The following is a 27661-nucleotide window of genomic DNA, read 5'->3' on the forward strand; positions in this document are numbered from 1 at the left end:
TGTCTCCTCACTCTCTTCCGGTCTCCTGCGCTGCCCCCTACACAAACGTTCCCTCAGGGAGGAGCTCACCATAAACAAAGAGTGACCTTAATAGGAAAACTACAAGTTCATTGCTTGGGTAGTAACTGTAAATTTGAAATACCTGTTCTAAATTGTTTTCAGATTAATAGCAAATAGTAGAAGAACTTTACAGATTTAAAAAAATCAGTTTGGAAATTTTAAAAATTACCAACATAGAGATATGTTATGCCTGCGTTTTATGGGAGCTGGTGAGAACCCCTTTGTGAGTCACAGAGACTAAACCCGTCACAAGTTTTAGTTGCTGGAGAAGCTCTGACTCGGAGTTGAAGAACTTGAATATGAATTTAGAACACTGGGACTCTTCAGGAATTAGGAGATTACATTGCTGCTGTGTTTCAGGAGTTTGTCACACAGATATACAGCACAGAAACAGAACCTTCGGTTAAACGAGCGGATGCTGACCAAATGAATAGTCCCAACCGCCACCATTTGGCCCATTTCCCTTTAAATCCTTCATATTCATATTCCCATCCAGATGCATTTTATGTGTTGCAATTGTACCAGCATCCACCACTTCCAATGGCAGCTCATTCCATACACTCACCACCTCACATAAATGTAAATTAAACTCCATCAGCCACTTCTCAGCACATTGGCACATCTGACCAAGATCCCATTGTACTCTGAGGTAACCTTCTTTGCTGTCTACTACACCTCCAATTTTGGTGTCATCCAGTTACTATCCATACCTCCTATGTTCACATCCAAATCATTTATATAAATGACAAGGAGTATCGCTCCTTGTCGCACATGGCTGATCACAGGCCTCCAGACTGAAAAGCAAACTTTCACCACTACTCTGTCTTCTACCTTAAGCCAATTCTATATCCAAATAGATAGTTCTCCCTCTATTCCATTTGCTCTAACCTTCCTAGCCAGTCTACCATGAGGATCTTTGTCAAACCTTTACTGAAGTTAGCAAGTCTGAGGAGATTTGTAGCTCAGATTGAGGTTCTGGATGCAAGCTCGCTTCCTGAACTGGAAGGTTTGTTTTCAGATGTTTCGTCACTGTACTAGGTCACATCATCAGTGGGCCTCCACTGAAGCACAAGTGCTATAGCCCACTTTTTATTTATATGTTTAGGTTTCCTTGGGTTGATGTCAATTCCTGTTCTTTTTCTCAGGGGGTGGTAAATAGGAACTAAGTCAATGTGTTTGTTGAAAGATTTCTGGTTGGACTGCCACTCTTCTAGGAGTTCTCTTGCGTGTCTCTGTTTGGCTTATCTAAGGATGAATGTGTTGTCCCAGTCGAAGTAGTGTCCTTCCTCATCTGTATTTAAAGATACTAGTGAGAGTTGGTCATGTCTTTTTATGGCTAATTGATGTTCATATATCCTGGTGGCTAGTTTTCTCCGTTTGTCCAATATAGTGTTTGTTACAGTTCTTGCAAGGTATTTTGTAAATGACATTAGTTTTGCTTGTTGTCTGTATAGGGTCTTTCAAGTTGATTAGCTGCTGTTTTAGTATGTTGGTAGGTTTGTAGGCTACCATGATGCCAAGGAATCTGAGTACCCTCCCCCACCCCTCACCTCTTTATCTACACACACCCCCAGTCCTGAACACCCAAAACACTGACTTCTCACCTCCTGATGCTGCCTGGCTTGCTATGTTCTTCAGCCTCCTGCTTGTCTACCATGGTCAGAATAAATGGCAGAGCAGGCTTAAGGAGATGAATTGCCTACTCCTGTTCCTAGTTCTGATCATGTATCATAAAATCTCATTTTATTTAATTTTTGCTGTCAATCTGGACAGGTAAAATCATCTCAATAATAAACATTTATCAACCCATTGAAGTTGTACTGGACTCAAAATGATTCCAGTTACCAAACCTGCTGAGTTGCTCCAGCATTTTCAGTTTTGCTTTTGAGAAGTAAACAGTCTCCCCATCTGATTCTACATACAGTATATGATATATGTACAGTAACATGATAGAAATTCTTTATCTCAAAAAGCACACAAATTGGAGAACATGACAAACAGCATTGATGAAGAACACAATGTCCACTCAGTATTGGGGATTCATCTAATGTCATTTTACTCTAAATGACTCATCCTTTCTTTAAGCAGAAAGATTTCACAATTGAGAGCAATTCTGCTGTGTAACTGACCTTTGACAAGAGAACAGACTAATTCGGCTCACCAGACTGAAGGCTTTGATCAGGTTTACAAAAACAATAGGTAATAGCTTCAAAATTTCTCTGCATTATTTTTGAAGATGTCTCAACTAAATGTCAAGCCCCTGGTTGTACAGTATATGACAAGGCCATTCAAAGTGTTGGAATCAATTATTAAGAAAGTAATAGCAACACATTTGGAAAATCATAATCTAATAAAGCAGAGTGAGCATGCCTTCATGACAGGAAAATCGTATCTGACATGAAATGATATATTGAATAAACATAAATTGCTGTTAAGTCTTTCATCTTTTAGAATCGTGTAACAACATGGTGGTGAACCCTTCTGCTAATTAAACCAAACACCCAGAAAAGCTTGCCTCTCCTCATAATCTGTTAAAATATGAGTGACAGAGAACTCCCAACTTCCACTATTTAAAGAAAAAATATCAATTTACTTTTTAACGCTAAAAGTGAATATTCAACAACAACTACTTACAACTCAGAGCCTCCTTTACATTAAAGGTTTGTTACCTACCTCCCACTCTATAACAACATTGTTCAATAAAAGAGCCTATTAAAATTACATCAACTTAATTTTCAAAACCAGACAGCGGCTGTCATCTCTGTTCTACTTCCTCTGGCTGTAAATATCTCTGGGTCGTCTTTTGCTGTAAAGATGCTTCATATGAAAGAGTTACCTTTAATAGAATGTTTTGCGAGCAGTTACTCTGACAATGGCAGCTGGTTGGCCTCTCTCTGGCTAACTCTCCAAAATGCTTGCTTATAAATGCCAATAAATTCAAATTCAATAAGGTTTTGGTATCTTGGGGCATAATTTAAACTGATAACTTAAATTCCAACAGTTGCGAAAACAGCCAAATGTTACATATTTTCAATTTTCCAGTTCTCTGAGACTGCTAGCCAGTCACATGGCGAGTGCTTGCAGGCTCTCAATGCAAAACAATTTCACTCTCTCAAAGGTGTAGTACATACCTTCAACTTCATATGAATGAACTGTGAAACCTGCAATTCATTGTTATGTAAATCCCAGAACTTCTTTCAAGTCACATTCTCGAGATAACTTCAAGTTTTAAAAGTGACATCTCAGCCCAGACAATGCACCCATGTGTGTTTCTATTTCTTTCTCTTTCTTGAGACACTGGTTTTATTTCCAAAGTAGGAATTTATAAAATGTTACATGGATTGACTGCCTGCAGATTGTGTGCTTTTTGAGCAAAATACAATGTATCTGCAAATACAATTCTGCAAATGCAAATTCACCTCATAGACAGACATACTCTAACCTCACTCCCTTAATGCATTGCCCAAACTGAGATATCACCTTTTTGTTATAAAACCTCAAGTTATCTCGAGAATGTGACTTGAAAGCAGTTCTGGGATTACATTTTAATGAATCAAAACCTGCAATCTATTCTAAAAGATGAAAGACTTAACAGCAATCTAGGTTTGTTCAGTATATCAATTCAGTTGCGTGACACTGGACTTTTGCTATAAATTCTGTCTTTTGATCCTGGTCCAAAGCTACCTGGTGAAGGAGCAATATTCCAAATGCTGGTGTTTCCAAAAAAAACCTGTTGGACTATAACCTGGTATTGTGTGATTTTTAATTTTGTCCACCCCAGTCCAACACCACCACCTCCACACCATAATTTATTAAGAGTTTTCCAAGGAAGTCACACCCAAAATGGACAGTGGGAAAACTAGACGTCTTGTATTTGGACTTTCACATAGAATGCAAATGTGTTGCTGGTCAAAGCACAGCAGGTTAGGCAGCATCTCAGGAATAGAGAATTCGACGTTTCGAGCATAAGCCCTTCATCAGGAATAAGAGAGAGAGAGCCAAGCCGGCTGAGATAAAAGGTAGGGAGGAGGGACTAGGGGGAGGGGCGATGGAGGTGGGATAGGTGGAAGGAGGTCAAGGTGAGGGTGATAGGCCGGAGTGGGGTGGGGGCGGAGAGGTCAGGAAGAGGATTGCAGGTTAGGAGGGCGGTGCTGAGTTGAGGGAACCGACTGAGACAAGGTGGGGGGAGGGGAAATGAGGAAGCTGGAGAAATCTGAATTCATACCTTGTGGTTGGAGGGTTCCCAGGCGGAAGATGAGGCGCTCCTCCTCCAGCCGTCGTGTAGTTGTGTTCTGCCGGTGGAGGAGTCCAAGGACCTGCATGTCCTCGGTGGAGTGGGAGGGGGAGTTAAAGTGTTGAGCCACGGGGTGATTGGGTTGGTTGGTTCGGGCGGCCCAGAGGTGTTCTCTGAAGCGTTCCGCAAGTAAGCGGCCTGTCTCACCAATATAGAGGAGGCCACATCGGGTGCAGCGGATGCAATAGATGATGTGTGTGGAGGTACAGGTGAACTTGTGGCGGATATGGAAGGATCCCTTGGGGCCTTGGAGGGAAGTGAGTGTGGAGGTGTGGGCGCAAGTTTTACATTTCCTGCGGTTGCAGGGGAAGGTGCCGGGGGTGGAGGTTGGGTTGGTGGGGGGTGTGGATCTGACAAGGGAGTCACGAAGGGAGTGGTCCTTGCGGAACGCTGATAGGGGAGGGGAGGGAAATATATCCTTGGTGGTGGGGTCCGTTTGGAGGTGGCGGAAATGGCGGCGGATAATACGTTGTATGCGCAGGTTGGTGGGGTGGTAGGTGAGAACCAGTGGGGTTCTGTCTTGGTGGCGGTTGGAGGAGCGGGGCTCAAGGGCGGAGGAGCGGGAAGTGGAGGAGATGCGGTGGAGGGCATCGTCGATCACGTCTGGGGGGAATCTGCGGTCCTTGAAGAAGGAGGCCATCTGGGTTGTGCGGTGTTGGAATTGGTCCTCCTGGGAGCAGATGCGGCGGAGACGAAGGAATTGGGAATATGGGATGGCGTTTTTACAGGGGGCAGGGTGGGAGGAGGTGTAGTCCAGGTAGCTGTGGGAGTCAGTCGGTTTATAATAGATGTCTGTGTTGAGTCGGTCGCCCGAGATAGAAATGGAAAGGTCTAGGAAGGGGAGGGAGGAGTCTGAGACAGTCCAGGTGAATTTCAGGTCGGGATGGAAGGTGTTAGTAAAGTTGATGAACTGTTCAACCTCCTCGTGGGAGCACGAGGCAGCGCCGATACAGTCATCGATGTAGCGGAGGAAAAGGTGGGGGGTGGTGCCAGTGTAGTTGCGGAAGATGGACTGTTCCACATATCCTACAAAGAGGCAGGCATAGCTGGGGCCCATGCGGGTGCCCATGGCAACTCCTTTAGTTTGGAGGAAGTGGGAGGATTGAAAAGAATACATAGAATCCCAACAGTGCAAAAAGAGGCCATTCAGCCCATTGAGTCTGCATCAAACAGCATCCCACCGGGAACCCCATAATTCTGCATTTACCATGGTTAATCCAACTAGCCCACAAATCTCTTGACACAACGAACAATTTAACATTGTCAGTTCATCTATCCTGCACATCTTTGGATGGTGGGAAGAAACTGGAGAACTAGGAGAGAACCCACACAAAACATGCAGACTCCACAGACAGTTGCCTGAAGTCAGAATCAAATCCAGGTCACAGGTACTGGTGAGGTATCAGTACTACTGTGTTGAAATGTACCACATAAGAGGTTAAGTCGTGAGACGGGAGTCCATGCTATTGGAGGTAGAACTTTGGCATAGATACAGAATTGGCTAATGGGCAAGTGCAAGTGTGAATAAGGAGTTCTTTTCAAGTTGGAAACCTCCAGCCACTAGTTTCCACAGGGATCAGTGCTGGAACTACAATGTTTGCAATATATATTAATAATGTGGAAGAAGGAAGTGAATGTACTGTAGCCAAATTTGCAATGACATAAAAATGGATGAAAGGGTGGGTTGTGAGAGGGATACAAACAACTTAGGTTAAGTAACTGGCAAAAAAGTTGGCAAATGGAATATAATGTGGGAAAATGTGAAATTGTTAATTTTAGAAAGGAGAACAAAAGAACAGATTCTATAAAATGGAGAAAAACTGCAGAAAGCTACAACATAAAAAGACTTAAGAGATCTAGTGCACAAAACAATGCTAGAACACAGGTGCAGCAGGTAATCAGGAAGGCTAATGGAATGTTGGCCCTTATTTCAAGCAGATTAGAGCATAAGAGTAAGGAGGTCCTACTGCAGCTGTATGAAGTGCTGGTGAGACCACATCTGGAGTACTGAGCATCGTTCTTGGTCTCTCTCTCTTTAATTTCATTGGAGGCAGTTCCATGAAGGTTCACTGGGATTATCCCTGATCCAGCGCAATTTCTTATGAGCAAATGCTAGTTTCAGGAGTCTGCTCATTGGAGTTTAGAAGAATGAGAGGTGATCTTGTTGAGACATCAATCATTTCGATTCTTAAAGGGCTTGACAGGGTAAATACTGAGATGATGTTTCGCCTCACGGAAGACTTTAGGACCAGATTGCATTATAAAGGGACCGCAATTTAAGACTAAAATAAGGAGAAATTTCTTCTGAGGGTTGTATGTCTTTGGAACTGTTTGCCACTGAGAGCTGCGGGTAAAAAGTGTCCTTGCGAATCAGGATTATAGAGAAAGGGCAGGAAAATGGATATGAGAATGTCAATCATCTATGATCCCAGGGAATGACACTGCAGGCTTGCTAGCCAAATGGTCATTCTTGTTCTTATTTCTTATGGTCTCCTGGTCTTAAAATCAATTTCAACACAAATTCATTCTTTTTGTTTCATTCATCTGCCATGTCTAATTCATGTAACTTGGAACTTATTTCTTGAAAGGATGTTGCAGATTCAATAGGAAAATTCAAAAAGAACAAAAACAGAAATTGCTGGAAAAAGTTCAACAGGTCTGGCAGCATCTGTGGACAGAAATCAAAGTTAATGTTTCAGGTCCAGTGACCCTTCTTCAGAAATGCAAAAGGAAATTGGATAAATACTTGAAGGGAATAAAATGCTGGGTTGAGAGGAAACAGTAGTGAGTGGAACTCATTGGTTGTATGTTTCAAAGAGGGGCTTCCTGTATTGCACCATTCTAAACTCTGAAAAGACAAAGTATTTGGGATCGGCTCCACAAGACATATGCTTTTAAACACCCAAACAAGCAGGATACCAAACTATCTTTCTGGTACAATCAGATCTTTTAGGCCAATAAGTCCCTGTTAGGGCTACCCATGGCTGAAGCAGCATAAAATGGCTAAAAGTGGTTCTGACAAAAAGTGACTAGGGCAAGTTTTTTTTTTAAGCAGAAACAGCAACTTGCCTAGTTTTCATCTTAAACCGTATGGCTAAGTTTGCAGAGGATACAAAGATAGGTAGAGGGACAGTAGCATTGAGGAGGCAGGGAGGCTGCAGAAGGATTTGGACAGGTTAGGAGAGTGAGTAAAAAAGTGGCTAATGGAGTACAATACGGAAAAGTGAGAGCGCATGCACTTTGATATGAAGGAGAGAGGCATGGACTAATTTCTAAACGGAGAGAAAATTCAGATATCTGAGTGCAGAGACTTGGGTGTTCTAGTCTAGGATTTTCTCAAGGTGAAGTCAGGTTGAGTCAGTAGTTAGGAAGGCAAATGCTATGATTGTATTTATTTTGAGAGGACTTGAACATAAAAGAAGGGGTATACGTCTGAGGTTCTAAAAGACTCTGGTAATAAATAAGCACTACCGTAGTTAGGCGGTAGTGTGGGGGACAAAAAACAGGACTGTCAGACATCCTGTTCACTCTACAAAATAAAAGGGCTCTGGTCAGACCATATTTGGAGTATTGTGCAGAGCTTTGGGCCCCGTATCGCAGGAAGAATGTACTGCCCTGAAGCATGTTCAGAGGACGTTCTTAGAATGGTCCCAGTAATGAAAAGGAACGTTTGAGGACTCAGGGTCTATATTCAGTGGAGTTTAGAAGGATGCTGGGGGATCTGATTGAAACTTAGAATACTGAATGACCTGAACAGTGTAGCTGTTGGAAAGATGTTTCCAGTGGTAGGAGAGACTAGGACCCGAGGGCATTGCCTTCGAGTAAAGGGAAGACCTTTTAGTACGGAGATAATGAGAAACTTCTTCAGCCAGAGAAAGGTCTGCCATCCATTAGTTAACCCACCCGCACAGTAATCGTAGCCTCAGGTTACATATTTTAAAAATGCATTCCAAGTATACAGGCATTAAAGAGATTTAACTGCATTTCCCTGGATATTCAAAATACAGGTAGTTCTCCTATAACACCGTAGAGCCATAGAGATGTACAGCATGGAAACAGACCCTTCAGTCCAACCCGTCTATGCCAACCAGATATCCCAACCCAATCTACTCCCACTTGCCAGCACATGGCCCATATCGCTCCAAACCCTTCATATTAATTTACCCATCCAAATGCTTCTTAAATGTTGCAATTGTACCAGCCTCCAGCACATCCTCTGGCAGCTCATTCCATACACGTGCCACCCTCTGCGTGAAAAGGTTGCCCCTTAGGTCTCTTTTATATCTTTCCCATCTCACCCTAAACCTATGCCCTATAGTTCTGCCCCTCATAATCTTGTAAACCTCTAAGGTCACCCCTCAGCCTCCGATGCTCCAGGGAAAACAGCCCCAGCCTATTAAGCCTCTCCCTATAGCTCAAATCCTCCAACCCTGGCAACATCCTTGCAAATCTCTTCTGAACCCTTTCAAGTTTCACAACATCTTTCCAATAGGAAGGAGACCAGAATTGTCCAGAGAAGCCTTGCTCAATAGAAATAATGGGGCCGAAGGAAAAAGTGGGGTTGGGGCAGATAAGCAAAACCTATCACTCACGATTACTCAAAAATCACGCAAAAGTTTAATACAAAAGTATAGCACAGCCTGAATGAAGGTTGAAATCATATTTAATGAAACAAAAGTAAATTTAACACAGTATATTTAAAAACACATAAGCAAGCTGCTCTCCACAAAGTACCTCTCACAAAGCTGCTTTGTTAGCAGCTGACATTGGTGCATGCACAGAACAGCACAAAGACCAGCACCAACATCATGCATGCACAGTACAGCACGAACACTGGCGCATGTGCAGAATGGCACACAGATTTCACCATATGCACAAAACAAATCACGCAAACCAATCCCCACTGGAGTCATGCAATTGCCAACTGAACTAAGCGTTCTCAAAAATACCATTTCTTTATTCTTCAGCAACATTATAGCCAAATCATGCTGCTGGATGCACATTATCCCAGAACGACCTGTAAGTCAGATATTGACAGGGGAGTACCAAATAACTGGCGCAAGAGCTGAAGCCTGGAAACTTGTTCAAATAAGAGGTATAGTGAAGGCCCAAAAATGCGATTATGGCATCTGGTAACCATCATGGGAAGACTAAGAACTGTCCATCAATGGATCATGCAGTCACATGATTAACCTGATTGGAGCAGCCAAAAAGGGCTAAAAGAAAATGTATAACACTTTTATTTTCCCTTTTTTCAGCGACAAAGCTTTTGTGTGTCCAGATATTTTCTTCCTACTGGTATAAAATTGACAAAGTGTATCCAGATGTCGAGATTTATTTAGTCATTTCACCCAACTGACCCCAACACAGTTACCCCTGATATTGGCAAATACTCACAATCACATTATGCAACCAGTTTGTACCTCCTTAACCTGATCTCAAAAGCTGATATAGTTGCTGTGAGAATCACAAATCCCGTAACTAGTTCCATAAATTCAATTAACTTAGTAAAGATGTCTTTGCTTTTTGACAACAAGTGCCTTAAGTTTAATCTTACGTGGGATCCTCATCTGATCCGTTCAATGACTGGAATGAACTTATGTCTATCTTCTGTTTTCATCATTTTAAGTGCTCGTTATTAGTGACAATTTAATTGAGGGACATAAGGCAATGATTTTTAAATTTTTCAAATCTTGTCATATATTCCCATTGCCAGGCATTTAATAAAGCTTTTCTGTTATTATTTAGATACTGTTCTAAGGAAGATCCATAATCAGATTAAGAAGTCTAAGTATTTGCTGATATTGAACCAAAGGAAATTTGCAGTGTACAAGCCCAAAAACATGACAAGCACTGCAGAGTGTCTTGCTCTATAAAAGAAAATAATTGAAGAACTTTTATTCGTTGTGTTTTCAAATAATTTGATAAATTGATAGGACACTCGAGCAAAAGTGACAATGATCCTTCATTTTCATGTGTATTGCAAGGAGAATTAAAAAGGAATAGGCCATTCAGCCTGCTCCATTATTCTATATGATCATTGTTGCTCCAACACTTCAATGCCTTTTACGCATCCAGTCATATAAATTTGATTATTAATGTCATAAGGGGTTAATCAACTTCTACTTTAAATATACTTAAAAGTCAGTGCTTCCAAAACTTTCAGAGGGAGACAATTCCAAAGATTCACCATCCTGAGTGAAAGTAATTTGCCTAATCTCAGTCCTAAATGGCATTGCCTTTTATTTTTCCAATTAGAACTAGAGGGCATCAACTCCCCAATCAGGGGAAATGCCTGCATCCACCCTGTGTATCTAGGAAGCTGTAGTGACAGGTCTGTGAGCACTGGACTAGTAATCAAAAACCACATCCTAATATTCTAAGGACATGGGTTTGAATGCCATAATAACAGATAGTATACTATGTATGTTCTTTTAAGTTCAGAATTGAAAAGCTTATCTGAAGAATTCATGTATTTTAGGAAAGAAAATCTGCCACCTTCACCTGGTCTGGCCAACTTACTCCAGACTGAAAGCAATGCAATTGACTCGACTGCTTTTCAGGTAATTAGGGATGAGCAAGAAATTCTGGACAAACCAATGATATCCACATCCCATGAACAAAAAGAATATCCCTCTATCACTTCCAGTACTTTTATAGGTTTTAATGAGATGACCTCTAACTTTTCAAAACTCCAGAGAGTATAGGCCCACTTTGTATAATCACTCTTCATGGAACAATCCATCATCTCAGGATGAAATTTAGTGAACCTTTGTTGCACTCCCTCAATGGCAATATCATTTTTCCAGGTTTAAGGAAACCAAAACTGTACAGTACTCAAGACGCAGTCTAACGAAGCTCCTGTACAATTGATAAGCAAGAACAGAATAGGAATGCAATCTAGCAAATGAAAGAATGGACTGTAAAAGGTTTTGGCAAATAAAAAGAGGAAACATTTCGCTAAGGCAAATGTGGGTCCATTAAAAAGGAGAGTCAGGACACTTTATAATGGAAATAGGGAAGTGGCAGAGAAGTTAAATAATTTCTTTTAAAATTAGACATCCAAGTGACAAGCGAGATTGAGGACTTCAAGGAAATTTGTATGAGTGGAGAAACTAATGGGCTGAAAGTTGATAAATCCACAGGACCTGAGCCTATGTTTCACAGCAATGAAGTAGGCTGGTCAATAGGTACACATGCAGGAGATATATATGGTCACTGTCTTGTCCTTGATGGTTTCATCCACTCACAGATTACCTTAATCAAAAATTTCATAAAAATTACTGATTCTTAATTACTGGACTTTAGGCGTAAATATTTGAAGTACCAAATCAAATTAACAAACAATATCCCAGTTCTCTTTTTGCTTAAACTGCATCCAACTTCTGGATATTCTTACTATTCCCTTTTATAGTTCCCAAAATTAGTTGTTCCAATCAAAGCCTTAACTTATCTATACTGGTCACATCTGCATTTTCCTTTCACTAACCGATATAAATTCCAAAATTGATGTATTCACTTATAGCCTAACAAAATATTTCAAGTTCTCAAAACAGATTTCCCGTTTGTTCTGAGGTATCTATTATTACTGTGGCAGCACAATGGTACAGTGGTTAGCACTGCTGCCTCACAGCGCCAGAGACCCGGGTTCAATTCCCGCCTCCGGCGACTGTGTGGAGTTTGCACATTCTCCCCACGTCTGCGTGGGTTTCCTCCAGGTGCTCTGGTTTCCTCCCACAGTCCAAAAAATGTGTGGGTTAGGTGAATTGGCTATGCCTAATTGCCCGTTGTATTAGGTGAATGGGTAAATGTAGGAGAATGGGTCTGGGTGGGTTGCGCTTTGGTGGGTCGGTGTGGACTTGTTGGGCCGAAGGGCCTGTTTCCACACTAAGTAATCTAATCTATCCAATAAATTACTCAAAATATTGTTAAAATGAAATATTTGATTTCTTGAAATGATAAATCTTGCACATTCATTCTTTATAACTTGTGCATCCCAGGTTTCTAAAAGTAGCTAATTTCCATTTAGGTACTTAATATGTGCTTCTCTACCTGGCACCTCCTAGCCAGAGTCTGCTTCAGACTGTTTGAATTGTTAGTATATCTGTCCAACATGGACTTTCAGTCCAGGGACAGAGTGTGCGCGAGTATGTTCCTGTTGATCAACGTTCTATTGGAGCACAACTCAACACAGTGGAAGGAGACTCAGTACACAGGTAAATGATCATTTATTTTCGCATGTATGCAAGGAAAGCTAGTCTGACCATCATAGAGTATTAAACCGATTCTGCAAAGTTATAGAAACCTTTCGTACAAAACATTATATTTCAATTCCCACTCTTTTGCCCAGATGTCTTACATTATCTATTGTCTTCCCCACAATTCACATGATACAATACTGCTCCTACTTTACCAACCCTTGATTGTCTGCAGGTTTCTGTCTGTTATCCAGTCTTTGTAAGTTGGTGGTTCTCATTTGCTTTTGCTATTACTGACAGTAAATGACTGAAAATTTCACCCTAAAAAAGGGATAGAAGATAAAAAGACAGTGGAATATTATTTGAATTAGTTATAGTCAGCTTCTAACAGTTGAGTTTTCTATCTTGTGGATTACATGATTAATTCATTCCATACTAGCTTAAACTAAATTGCTTAACAAGTAAATTTTAAATGGGAATTCACTTCGTGTGTAACCTGTAGACAGTCTTGATTTCATCTCTAAGATCCATCAAAAATCAAGTCCTACAAAACTAAATTTAATGAAATTTGCAATTATAAAAAATGACACATGGGTTAACAGTTCCAGTTATTAATTGAAGCTATGTACTTGCATCTTATTTTCCTGTCACTCCTCCTTTTAATTCCCATTTAAATGTTATAGTCACTGCCTTGATATCCAAAGTATTCTTTATTCAAGTGACCATTTGCAAAATATTTTGATGTCCTCAATTGCTCTTCTATGGTTGTTTTGCTTTTGCCATTAATAACTGGTTCATTGACAGCTGAAAGTTTCATGTTTTATTGACCCTTTCAAAATTATGAAGGAAGAAGAATTTATTTGCTTATGCTATGACACCAAGTTTATAAAAACAAAGTTAAACTTTCAAATCTTTCCTCATAACTGCAACTCATTCAGCATTTCAGGACATGTTTGTTGTACCAATTCCATGGCTAAAATCCCCTTTAATGCAAGTGCCTAGAATTCCAAATTCTCATTTTCAATACCAATCTATTGAACTACTAAAATTGTTGTTCAAACAAAACTGCCTTTCTCCTCATTTAACCAAGGAATGAGATTAATATATTTGTACTAAACTTCAGTTAAAATTCTTAGGTACATTTAAAATCAATTGATGTCTATCGCAAAATCCTGAAAATACCCAAAATGTGCCATTTTCAAACAGGAACACAACCCAATAGATGTATATACAAACACTAAATACGATTATTTATTTTTAACAGAACTAGCATCATACAGTTCCATTTGACCTCCGACAGTATTCTGGGACTGGAAAAAAAAGTGTCAGATATGCCCATATGACATACATACCTGTAAATAATGGGGAGGCAATGACCTAGTCATATTACTGCCTGATAGTTAATCCAGAGACTCAGGTAATGTTCTGGGTATCCAATTTCAAATTCCACCATGGCAGAATTGAATTCAATACAAGTCTGGAATTAGGAATCTAAGATGACCATGAATCCATTGTCAATTGTTGGAAAAAACCCATCTGGATCACCAATGTCCTTTAGAGAAGTAAACTACGATCCTTACCGTGTCTGGCCTCCACGGGAATTAGATCCACAGGAATGTGGTTGACTCTTAACTGCCGTCTGGGCGATTAGGGATGGGCAACAAACGTTGGCCTAGCCAGCAACACCCTCACCCCATGAATGAATTTAAAAAATTAAGTAGTACAAAATAATTGGGCTTGCAATTCTGGAATATTTGGACAGATGTTCATTACAATTCTCTTGTTACTTCCACGCTTTAATGGCTGTATAAGAACTCTACTCAACTTCATATAGAAATCATTAACTTGTCTCAGATTCTAGTTTCATTTTGTATTTTGTCAACTATTAGCTCTGGGTTCCAGAACTATTACTTCAAAATTAAATAAACCTAAGCTACTTTTAGAGTACACAGCAAGCTGAAACAGTAGTGGACATCAGATTATCTTAACCTTCACTCTTATCCTTCTCCCTGGGCAATCTTCCCAGCATATAAAACTCTTCATTTGGATGCAGATCAACAAGGTGAGCGAGACGGTTGGACATTGCAAAAAATGCAGTTATCGCAGCAATGTCCCAAGCATCCTCACGATCAAATCCATGCATCTCTAGTTTTTTAAGATGATCTTCACTGATGTTTTCTGCATTGCTCACAGCGACAGCAAAATCCAACATGGCATGTTGCCGATCATCCAAGTCAGCCAGGTGTCTGTTCACAACTACCTTAAAAGAAAAAGGCAAAAGAGAGGTTACATGACCAATAATTAAAATAATCAATTTCAAAGCTCTGACTTTGTGAAAATTGATTATTTTATTAGTACTCACCTGGTCTGCTAGAATTGGATTTTTGGAATATATCCGATGTAGGGCACTATGTGCAATAACACAGTAGGGACAGTGGTTATTAGCACTTGTGGCCACAATAATAAGCTCCCTATCTGCTTTGCTGAGATTACCTAGAGAAACATTTCAGGCATCAGGTGGGAACCGAAAGAGAAAAGTTAGAACATTGAAAGTTAGAAAGAAATTAGACGTTTCAATAGCTTGCTCCAAAACTATCCACTTGTTGGTTATAAATCACAAAGTGCAAATAGAGGGCTTGATATGGCAGGCACTCCGATACATTGCAAGACAATTAGGACTGGAAACTAAATATTCAAGCAAGTAAAGTCCACAGGACAACGCTAGATTTGTTTGACAGCAAATAACAAAATGTAAGATAGGAGAGACTTTATGGGTAAAATTTGACATTTTAAAAATGATAAGTCTTTATGGAACTTTTATATAGACATCCTGATTGCAGCTCTGAAGGAATTGCTGGTATAAATGTAGCAAAGGGAGGGTGGGTTTAATGAAGACTTTGTAACATTAGTATAAATTTGGATATGCAAATTAGCACCAGGAAGGAACCGACTTCCTGAGTGTGTTCAGGATAATTTACTGCAACAATAAATTGTAAAACCATCCAAAGGAAAGCAGTTGATAGAAACAGAGGGAGCGGCAACATATAAACCACTTGCTGAAAGGAAGCAGACAGATACAGCAGGCAGTGCAGAATGCAAACAATTTTTAAAAAAATTTAGAATCCCTACAGTGTGCAAACAGGCCATTCGGACCAACGAATCCATACCAATCCTATGAATGACATCCCACCCAGACCCTACCCTATAACCCTGCATTTCCCATTGCTAACACATCTAACTTAAACATCCCTGGACACTCCGGGGTAATTTAGCATGGCCAATTCACCTAACTTGCACATCTTTGGACTGTGGGAGGAAACCCACACAGTCAACCAAGGGAGGAATCAATCCCAGGTTCCTGGTGCTGTGAGGCAACAGTGCTAACTATTGCACCACTCCATTGGCCTTTGTGGTGAAAAAATTCAAGTACAGTTGTACAAGACCTTGGTGAGATCACATCCGGAGTCTTGAGAGAAGTTTGCTCTCCATATTGGAAGAAGGATGTTCTAGTCATGGGGGGATTGTACCAAAGGTTTATCAGACTGATTTCTGGGATGGCAAAACTGACGAATGAACGGAGGCTGGATTGGTTAGAACCATATTTTGTTGGAAGGATCCAACAAAAACCTATAAAATTCTGACAGGACTAGACAAAGTAAATGCAGGAAAAATGGTCTCAGTCTAAGAATATGGGGTACTGAGATGGTAGAAAATTTTGTCATCCAGAGGGTGGTGAGGCTGTAAGGATTTGTAACTACAAAGTGGCTACGGCCAAAATATTGAATGTTTTCAAGAAATAATTATAGTTATCTTAGATAGCATTGAAAATAGGAGTAAGCCATTCAATCCTAGAGTCTTCTCCACTATTTGTTATAACCATGGCTGATCATCCAACTCAATAGCCTGTTCTTGCTTTTACCTCCCACCATTTCCTTTGATCCCATTAGCCACAATTGTTGCATCTCATTCCTCCCTGAAATCTAGTTAATAAAATTGAATTGCCGATAGCCATAGACTATTGTAAGATCTTCCAAACAAGGCTTCAGTTCAGTTAGAAATCAATCTAGGTCCAATGTTTTTGAATAGAGATCACTCTAGCTTTTCACCGTTTACAAGACTAGACTATCAAAATACTGGGTCTGAAAACTTTCAATTCTCAAGTACTTCAACCAAGAGGAAGAGTCTCAATATTCTTACAACTATACTCCTCCTTCTTCGCCCCTTTGGTTTGTTGAACAAAAAACAGTCAAGAGACAGTTGTGAGGCATCCATTCTCACCAAGGCTCCCACAGTCTCTGTGCATTCCAGCAATTCGGGCAATAAATCCCATCTATCATTTCCCTAGAAGTTTTGCTTGGCTAATTTTACCAAAGTCATTTAATTTTCTACAATCAGCAGGCAGATCACAGCCCACATTGAACTGTCGACCTCTTTTCCAATAAATCACAGACTCTCTTCAAACCTTTGGTGGAAATCTTTTTAACCCAGAAAGAGTCCGAACAGTTCAAAATCTTCCACTTCCTTCCTTTAGTCATATAGAACTTGGGTATTGCTAAAATAAAAACATTTGGTTAAAGCTTTTCATCTTGCCCATCAGGATATTTCACAAGAATATCAATTCAAAGAAAAAAAAATCAAGTTTCAGGAGATGACTACAACTGCAGTATTAATTTTCACCTTCAAAATCGATCCTCTCGCAAATCTCCTGATGAAAATCTTTAAAATGACTTTTTTGTTTGAGCAATACTCAAATAGATAGGTATCCCCAACACAATTAACCCACATTACTTTTGTCTCAGATCATCATTTCTAAAACTTTCTAAGATGTTTCCACTGATTGGAGAGACTAGGACCTGAGGGTATAGCCTTAGAGTAAAGAGAAGACCTTTTAGAACAGTGATAAAGGAGAAACATCTTCAGCCAGAGTGATGAATCTATGGAATTCACTGTCACAGAAGGCTGGAGGGGCCAGGTCATTGAGTATACTTAAGACGGAGATAGACAGGTTCTTGATTTTAAAGGGGATCAAGGGTTACAGGGACAAAGCAGAAGAATGGGGTTGAGAAACTTATCAGTCATGATTGAATGGCAGAGCAGACTTGATGGGCTGAATGGCTTAAGTTCTGCTCCTATGTCTTTCCCAGTGAAATTCGACTAACTGATCTTAATTGGGTTTATTGATATACCCTTTTTCGAACAAGATGTAACATTTGCAATCCTCCAGTCCTCAAGCATTGCCAGAGCCCACAGAAGATTGAATATTATGGCCAATGCTTCCCAATTTCGACTCACTTTCCTCAGAATCCATGAATAAGGCATCAGATGAGATGCCTCATCAGCTTGAATTGCAAACAGCCCCCCTACATTTCCTGAAACATTCTCATTGTTGTCTAACCATATTTTGCTCAAGCAATTTATAACAGATTTATTAGGCACGAATGGGTTAAAATACATTTAGTACAAATTAGAATTTCACTTCCTGGAATTTAGTTTAAGGGGCCACTTGATTAAAGATTTCACGATATGAAGAGGAACAAACAGACTGAAATTATTCCACTGGTTGGAGGCACTAAGGCTCAGGGGCACAGTCTAAAACTAGAGCCAGACATTTCAGGACTGAAATTAAGAAGCACTTCCTTCACAAGAAAAAGGTCTCTTCTGCAAATGGCAACTGATGTTAGATCAGCTAGATCAATTATTCATTTTAAATCAGAGATGGATAGATCTTTGTTAACAAAACATACTACATAACATGATGTTCAGCGAGGGATATGTGGTTGTGGTTATAGTTATACCACAGATCAGCAGTTATCTTATTGAATGGTGGCAGAACAAGCTTGATGAACTAAATAACCTCCTCCAATAAACAAATAGAATAGAGGAGGAACTCAATTATTTTAGACAGCACCTTCAGCACTCATTTACCTAATAACATGATTATATGCTTAAAACCACATACAGTAAACCTCTGTCCATCGAAATTCTTCACCAACTCAAAAGTATCCATCCCATTTGTCTTGCTTTAGCATCTTTTACCTGAAGCACCTAATCATTCCTTCCTTCAAAAATGGAAAGGTTTCTCAGATTTTAGGAGAGTTCAGCTGCCCTCCTGATAGAAGGAAAACGAGCAGCCCGCAATTTAAAGAGTCATTGAATTACATTTTGTAACTTACCAGAACAGGATTTCAGCTCACTATTTCTTGCTTGGTATTCTACTATTATATATTCCCCCCCCAATTCCACAATCCCATACTTAGTCACCCACCCCATTACCCAGTGACTTGATAAACATCTTAATTTTCAGCTGCTAATCCCAGATTTAAAATACAAAGATTGGGAAGTGAAAAAAAAACTTACATATTTGTCACTGCAAAAGCAGATAAATACATAAAACTAAGTACCCACCAAAACAAAAATACATGTTCTGTGAATTTTATATCTACATCTCAATTTAGAGAAAAAGTATGATATAAATTCATTTTTTTACCTGTTTCTTTGTTCATTAGGGCATTGTAGTATGCAAAGAACACCCTGAATTCCACAGGCCGATAGGAAAGCACCTTGAATATGTTTGGCAAAAAACCACTCTGCGAAACAGAAGGGTCACTGAAATTATCCAGCATAGTTCTGCAAATCTCACACACCTCAAATTGGACAAAAATGGCATTCCAAAAAATTTCAAAACACAAATTCACTGTAACAGATGAAAAGTAGAAGGATGAAAACAATAATGTTTCTCCCACAAGTTTTAAACTTGAGAAACTACCAAAACAATGGCTAGGAAAATTGAGAGGAAATGAAAGTAGCTACCAGAATTCTGAAGAAACATTTGTGGTAGATGAAACTCTGGAGACATGATGTACTTGAACTCTAGAAAGTTAAAAATCACACAACACCAGGTTATAGTCCAACAGGTTTAATTGGAAGCACACTAGCTTTCGGAGCGACGCTCCTTCATCAGGTGATTGTCCTCCGAAAGCTAGTGTGCTTCCAATTAAACCTGTTGGATTATAACCTGGTGTTGTGAGATTTTTAATTTTGTACACCCCAGTCCAACACCAGCATCTCCAAATCAGAACTCCAGAAAGTTTGCGACATGTTACCACACAAAGAATTAGAGAAGATTAGAAAGCACAGAAGCTTGGTTACAAATGAATTAAAAGACAATAAGAGAGAGTACAAGTTGGGGAAAGTTTCTTGAGGAGAGTGGCAACGACCCTCTAGATTCAGTGTCGGGGCCATTGCATTTCACTCTGAACATCATGATTTGGATAACGAGTATGTTGAAACTTGCAGATTATGCCACAATAAGAGAGGCAGAAAATCTCTCAAAAAAAAAGGGAGAAAAGCCGCAAAGGTCAGTGTACATGAGGTTATGCATGTTGTGACATAATAGAAATTACACAGTGGATTATAAGTTCAGGCTGGGGAAAAAGAAGAAGAATTTAAGATGCAGGATATGAAGGATACTTGTTTAAAAAAAAAGTTCATGAAATTCTAGACTGTATCACAAGATATGAAAATACAAGTTAGGTGACAACCATGGACCAATATAGTATCTTGCCAAGAGACCACTATGTAATATTGAGCTTTATTCTATGGAAAACGTACCGACACTTAAACAGTATAAGAGGGATTCAGGGGTTAAGCCCTGATGAGCGATTATAAAAGTTGGATGTTACCAGGAAAGAACAGGGTAGATAAAAAATAAACTAGTTCCTCTGGTTGAAGATTCTAGAGTTAGGGTGCATAGTCTTACATTTAGAAGATTAAGAACAGAATGCAGATGAAATCACTTCAGAGAAAAACAGACTGTGGAATTCATTTCATTTCAAGGGTTAGTGGCTGACAAACGGTCAATATTCAAGATTAGATTCAAAAGGATAAGGATAACAAAGGGATATGGGAACAGGGCTGTGATTAAGATAAAAATCATAACACAAGGGGTTATAGTCCAACTAGCTCCGAAAGCTAGTGCGCTTCCAATTAAACCTGTTGGACCATAACCTGGCGTTGTGAGATTTTTAACTTGGTACTCCCCAGTCCAACAACAGCCTCTCCAAATCGTGATTAAAATAATTTGCTCCCCTTGAGGGTAAAGAGACACAAGCAATTGGACCAAATGGTTTATACTAACATTTTAACTTATATTAAGGGTGATGCAGAGCAGAATACCCAGTCAGTCTGTGCAGTTTCATTAACAAAACTGATAACAACTGGGGGTGGCAGGTAGCTCAGTGGTTAGCACTGCTAGCAGTGCCAGTGGTTTGGGTTCAATTCCAGCCTTGGGAGACTGTGTGTAGAATTCGCACATTCTTTCTGTGTCTGCATGGGTTTCCTCCAGGTGCTCTGATTTCCTCCCACAATCCAAAGATGTGCAGCTTAGGTGAACTGGCCATCCTAAATTGCGCACAGTGTTCAGGGATGTGTAGTTTAGGTGCATTGTTCAGGGAGTAAATATTGGATAATAGGGCAGGGGAATGGGTCAGGATGGGTTACTCTTCAGAGGGTCAGTGTGGACTTGTTGGGCCGAGGGCCTGTTTCCAAACTGTAGGGATGCTAAGATGTCCTTGTGTATCAGCATTTGAGAACAAAACTTTTAATTAGTACATGCTCAAAATGTCACCTTCACTGCCAGTTGTTAAAATGGATTTCTTAACCACAGTTGGAGGCTAGATAACTAACTTAAATGTAATCAAAAATTCATATATTTTACACTACATCAATACTCAGCATTCCCACAGTCTACCTTAGTTTCAACCTCCTCCATCAGTTCGACAATATCATACGGCAGATCCTTCTTATATGGGACGGGATATCGCCCAATCGGTTGCTGAGGTTTCTCAGACTTCGTGCTGTATTCCAACTTGCAAGTAGGTCTTATTTTTATCCATCTTGACGTTAACACAAAGGAAGACTAGAAAGTGAGCAGAAATAAAACTGAACAAAAAACTTCAGTTGTTAAACTTCGCAACTGAAAGTGATGACTCAAATTACATAAATTGGGAATTCTAGTAATAGAAGAAAGTTGGAGAAAAAAACTCCTCTCTGAGGAGGATCTCTCTAGTTTGACCACTTTCCTTAGAAAAGTACGTATGGTTTCATTAAGATCAATGCAGAAATTCTCCCACGCATGGAACATTTCCCCTACTAGGGAGCCACCTTTTATTGAAGGCTGATATTGATGCAGAGATCCAACACAACAGTGAGCACTGCCTTTGAATATCCATAAATGACACCCAAGATCTTTTGTACAAGGCAGTCATCCTTCCGATTCCTCTATGTGGCTCCAAACCTTGGACAATGTATAAGTGCCAGCTCAAGACCCTGGCAAGTACAAATCAACACTATTTGAGATGGATTCTCCACATGAGCTGGGAGGACAAGTGTCCTAACATCAGCATTCATGAAGGAGCCAATAGCACCAGCATCAAGGTCACAATTGTCAGAAAATAAAGTTCACTAGCCCAGCCACATGTTTAAGCTACCCAGGTTTCAATTCCCAAAGCAAATCATCTTCACCCAGCTAAAAGGAACACACTTAGAATGAGAGGATCATCAAGGAAACAATTCAAAGACCTCCTGCAGGCTTCCCTCAAGAAATGCAACATATACATAAACGCGTGGGACTCCCTTGCTCAGAAGAAACTGACTTGGAGAAACTTCCTGTCCAAAAGGGACACAATTTTTGAGAACAACTGTTGACAAGAGGCAGTGCAAAAAAAGGAACAGGAAAAAGGAATACCAGCAATCGAGGCCAAGGACAAATTTCATCTTCCAGAAAAAAACAGATCAGAGACATGGCTCTCAAATTGACCTCATGAGACACACAAGAGCCGACATAATCCACAAATTTCCTTGGTGGACAATCACACTGCGAAGCAAGTGATTGTCAATGATGACAGCTTCACAAACGTTCTTCAATAGGTATGCTTGTCAGTTCGATCTGTTGGATTTACTGTGGCCAAATGTAAGCAGAGGTATAGCAAACTGCTCAGCAAGGCACAGTTCAGATTCCATCAGGACCGTTCATCTCCTGACCTCATGACAGACCCTGTTCAAACATGAATAAAAGTGCTGAATACGAGAGGTGAGGTGAGAGCAACATCAAGGCCATATTTGACAGAGCATGGGATGAAGGAGCCCGAGCAAAACTGGAATTAATGGATATCGGAGGTCAACTTTCCGCTGGTTGGAGTCAAACACGGTACACAGGAAGATGGTTTTAGCTGCTGGATGTCAGTCATCTCAGCAGGAGTTCCTCGGTAGTATCCTAAGCCCAGCCTTCTTCAGCTGCTTCAAAGACCTTCCCTCCATCCTGAGGAGGAAATGGAGATGTTCACCACTGATTGCACAATGTTTAGCACCATTGACAACTCCTCACATCCTAAAGCAGTCCACATTCAAATGCAACAAGATATAGACAATATTCAAGCTTGGGCTGACAAGTGGTAAAAAACATTCAGAGTCACAAAATTAAACAACACGGAAACAGATCATTCGGTCAACTCATCCACGACACCCAGATCTGAATCTGATCTGGTCCCATTTGTCAGTATTTGGCCCATATCCTCTATATCCTTCCTATTCGTAAGTTCTAGCACGTAGGAACAGAAATTAGGCCAGTTTGCTCTGTAATTCAATCGTGGCTGATAAGTTTCTCAATCCCATTCTCCCTCTTTCTTCCTATAACCTTTGATACTCAAGAACCTATGTCAGTCTTAAATATACTCAATGACCTGGCCTCCATAGCCTTCTGTTGCAATGAATTTCATAGATTCACGACACTCTGGCTAAAGAAGTTTCTCCTTACCTCCATTCCAAAGAGTCTTCCCTTTACTAAAGGTTGTGCCCTTGCGTCATATATCCATCCAGATGCCTTTTAAATGTGGTTATAATTGTATTAACCTCCACCACAACCTCTCGCAGTTTGTTCCACACACGCACCACTCTGCATGAAAAAGTTGCACCTAAGGTCCCTTATAAATCTTTTCCCTCTTACCTTAAACTGCCCTCTAATTTAAATCTCCTCTATCCTGGTAAGATGATCTTGGCTATTAACACTATCCATGCCCTTCATGATTTTTTTAAACCACTATAAAGGTGACCCATCAGACTCTGATGCTCCAGGGAAAAGAAAACTCAGCCTGTTCAGCCTCTTCCTATAGCTTAGATCCTCCAAACCAGACAACAAAATTGTAAATCTTTTCTGATTCCTTTCAAGTTTGACAACATTCCTATATCAGGCACAACATAAATGCCAGGCGATTACCATCGCCAGTAAGAAACAATCTAATCAGTCCTTGACATTCAATAGTATTACAATCACCAAACTCCCCACTATCGACATTTTATTTGAGACGTGCAAGGCTTACAACTGACCAGAAACTCAACTGGACTCACTATATAAATACAGTGACCACAACAGCAGGTCACAGGTTAGGGATACTCACCTCCTGACTCCCCAAAGGCACAAGTCAGGAATGTGATGGAATGCTCCTCACTTGCCTGGATAGGTGCAACCAAATCCTGCACCACTAGCACTCAGTAGCAACAGCGTGCACTTTCCACAAGGTACAATGCAGAAATTCACAAAAGATCACATTCTCAGCGTGGGTTTCCTCCAGGTTCTCAGGTTTCCTCCCACAATCCAAAGATGTGTAGTCAGGTGAATTGGCCATGCTAAATTGCCAACAGTGTTAGGTGCATTAGTCGTGGTAAATATAGGGTAGGGGAATGGGTCTGGGTGAGTTACTCTTCAGACAATCAGTGTGGATTTGTTGGACCGAAGGGCCTGTTTCCATGTAGGAAAATCTAATTTAATCGTTAGGCTGCACCTTCCAAACCCACGACCACTTCCATCTAGAAGGACAAGTGCAACATATACATGGGAAGGCGACCCACTGCCAGTTCCCCTCCAAGCCACACACCATGCTTATTTGGAAACAAATCGTCATTCTCTCCTTGTTGCTAGATCAGAAAACATTGTGGCCAATATATAGCACATGAAATACAGCGGTTCAAGAGTTATAGAGTTCACCATGGTCTTCTCAAGGGCAACGATAAACAGGTAATAAATGCTGGGCAGCCAGCGAAGCCCACACCCCACAAGTGGTTTAAAAAAAACTGGAAAACACGAGTAGAAACCTTTCAATTACAGCATCCCACTGTAGATGTATGAAGTCAGCAACAAAACCGTTCTGAAGGAGAGTCACCAGACCCAAAATGTTAACTCTGCTTTCTCTCCATTGCTGCTGCTAGCCCTGCAACTTCTGTCAACACTCCAACCAGAATGGGCCCAGGCCTGGATCCAAACTCACCGACAAACGGTACCCCTTTACCACGAAACGCATCCAGCTCATGGCACCACCGTCTAAAGTGCTTTCTCCGGAATCTTCAAATCTAACCGGAAGTGTAAAACTACTTCCAGGTGCAAAGCACTCTGTCACTTTACTGTTCACACAGGTCACGCCCACTGCCCTGTCAAATCACCCAATTGAGACCCCACCCGTGCCCTGTCAATCATCCCGCAGAGACCCCACCCATGCCCTATCAATCATCCCGCTGAGACCCCACCCGTGCCCTGTCAATCATCTCGCAGAGACTCTGCCCATTGTGCCGTCAATCACTCCTCAAAATTTACTCCAGAGGGCTATGGAAGTTCAAGTGGACTCTGTTGAACTCTAACCTGGTGTTGTGTGATTTTTAACTTTGTCTATCCGAGTTCAACACCGGCACCTCCAAATCAGAAATTCAATTAATAAGCATGTTGAAGACATAATAAATTAATTGATTCTAATGCTATCAAGTGATATAGATTCCTCCATTTCAGTTGCATCTGCTCTGACAAGGAGACATCCCACTCGCAAATATCCCATGTCCAGCTATTTTAAACAATGTGCTTTTCCCTCTCTGTCATCCAGACAGCCCTCTACCTCACTTCTTCCTTCACCACTCTACTGCTCTAAACCTTCCTCCCGCAAACATAATAAAGACACAGTCCCTCTTGTCCTCACTTTCCAGCCCACTAGTTTCTACATCCAACATATCATCCTCAAATGCCTCTGCCAACTTCAACTAAACCTCACCACCAACAACATCTTCCCTTCCCACCCCTCTCCGCCATTCCCTTTGTGACTCCTTGGCTTGTGCCACTCTCCCCACCAAGGCACCCCGCATCCACCCCGCTACCTTCCCCTGCAACTGTAAAAGATGAAAAGCTGGTAGCAGATGACCTCCCTCATCTCCCAAATATCTCTGCTAGGGACCCCTCAATTTCGCCCCAAGCTTCCCACAATGTCCTGAGAAGGTGCTCCAGTTTCTTCCCACAGTCCAAAGATGTGTAGGTCAGGTGAATTTGCCATGTTAAATTGTCCATAGTGTAAGGTGCATTAGTCAGAGGAAAATGGGCTAGGTGGGTTACTGTTCAGAGGGTCGGTGTGGACTTGTTGGGCTGAAGGCTTGTTTCCACACTGTAGGGAATCTAATCTAATACTTGTTCAGGTCCCATTAATTTACACATTTAAAACATCCAGTAGCTCTTCTTTCAAGACATCATTGTTTATTTCTTTGAGTTCCCTAGTTTCCACATCTTTCTCTACAGTAAATATTGATGAGAAATATCTATTTAAGATCTCACCCATCTCCATTAGTTCCACATGTAGAAAGTTTGTTGCTTTTTAAAGGGCCCTATTCACTCCCTAATTACTCTATTCCCTTTAATAAACTTGTAGAATCTCTTTGAACCTTATCGACCTAAGTTGTCTCACATCCCCTTTTACCATCCCGATTTCCCTCGTAAGCGTACTCCTACATCTCTCACCACTTCTCAAGGGATTCACTTGATTTCAACTCCCTATACCTGATATGTCTCCTTTTTATTGACTCAAGCCTCAAAGCGTCATCCAGTGTTCTCTATTTCTGCCAGCCTCGTGCTTCACACTAATAAGAACATGCTGGCCTTGAACTTGTTAACTTGCTTTTGAAAGCCTCCAAAAATGTCCCTTGATTTGCAAACCAGCTACCCCAACAACTTTTGAAATTTCCTGTCTAAGTTTGACTTTGTTCCAATTTAGAACTTTAACTTGTGGACCAATTATATGGGGTTACAAATACAAAAGCAGAAAGTGTACGAGAGAATCAGTAGGTCAGGCAGCATCAATGGAAACAAAGCAGTCCTACCTTTTTGTTACCTTTCTTCAGAACCAAGTCTATAATGAAGTCAGGAGTTGAGTTCAGAACTCAAGATGGGCAGCATTAAGCAGATCATTCCTGAACAGGTGCTGCTCAATAGCACTGTTGTTGACAACTTGCACCACTTTCCTGATGATTGAGAATAGGCTGGTGGAGTGGTAATTGGCCAGATTCGATTTTTCCTGCATTTTGTATATATGACATACCCAGGCAATTTTCCACATTGTTAGGTAGATGCCAGTTTTGTAACAGTCCTGAAACTGCTTGACTAAGGAAGTGTTAAGTTCTGGATTACCAGTCTTCACTACTATTGTCATAATGCTGCCAGGCCTCATAGTTTTTGCTTATTTAACAACACAATGCAACTTAAGCTTAAGGGAAATGAGAGAATCAGATAAATTGAGGTCATTTTTAACCTCATTCACCTGGAATAGTTTTGGGTCTGGCCGACCCAGTATTATATTCCATTGATTTCAACTAGGTTGGACATGAAACAGACCCAAACCAATTTAGCATTAGATTCAATAGCGAGAGGTCATGCTTTCAAGGTGAGAGGTGGAAAGTTTTAGGGGGATACATGCAGCAAGTACTTCACACAGACAGTGGTGAGTGTTTGGAACATATTGCCAGCAGATGTGGTAGAGGCAGGCATTGTAGATTCATTTAAGATGCGTCTGGACAGATGCATGAGTAGGTGGGGAGCAGAGGGATACAGATGCTTAGGAATTGACCGACAAGTTCAGACATACATTTGGATCGGCTCAGGCTTGAAGGGCCTGTTCCTGGGCTGTAAATTTTCTTTGTTCTTTATTAAATAAACCTCAAGAAAATGTAGTGAAAACAATAAATGCTAGAGATCACAGCAGCGCAAATAGCATCTATTGAAAGAGCAAGCTAACATTTTGAGTCTGACCTG

At 40.7% G+C, this 27661-nt stretch overlaps 1 protein-coding gene across 1 annotated transcript; it reads right to left on the reverse strand.

Moving 5' to 3' along the window:
* Nucleotides 1–8999: 8999 nt before the first annotated feature.
* On the reverse strand, nucleotides 9000–24972 carry si:ch211-175m2.5 (uncharacterized protein LOC568697 homolog). The gene is made up of 6 exons (XM_060851622.1): nucleotides 24873–24972; nucleotides 21302–21469; nucleotides 19040–19139; nucleotides 14915–15045; nucleotides 14542–14812; nucleotides 9000–12873 (listed from the first exon to the last, which is right to left on the reverse strand). Exons 1-6 carry the CDS (start codon nucleotides 24912–24914, stop codon nucleotides 12869–12871), a joined length of 717 nt encoding a protein of 238 aa, XP_060707605.1. The 5' UTR covers nucleotides 24915–24972; the 3' UTR covers nucleotides 9000–12868.
* Nucleotides 24973–27661: the final 2689 nt, after the last annotated feature.

The sequence above is a fragment of the Hemiscyllium ocellatum genome, chromosome 36 (assembly GCF_020745735.1).
Source record: "Hemiscyllium ocellatum isolate sHemOce1 chromosome 36, sHemOce1.pat.X.cur, whole genome shotgun sequence".
NCBI classification, from domain to species: Eukaryota; Metazoa; Chordata; class Chondrichthyes; order Orectolobiformes; family Hemiscylliidae; genus Hemiscyllium; species Hemiscyllium ocellatum.

Coding starts and splice junctions, on each gene's coding strand:
- si:ch211-175m2.5 (XM_060851622.1), bottom strand. CDS start 24,914: ATGAGCTGGATGCGTTTCGTGGTAAAGGGGTACCGTTTGTCG. Junction 15,046..19,039: donor CCTAATGAACAAAGAAACAG/GTAAAAAAATGA, acceptor ATGTTTCTCTAG/GTAATCTCAGCAAAGCAGAT. Junction 14,813..14,914: donor ATCCAATTCTAGCAGACCAG/GTGAGTACTAAT, acceptor TTTTCTTTTAAG/GTAGTTGTGAACAGACACCT.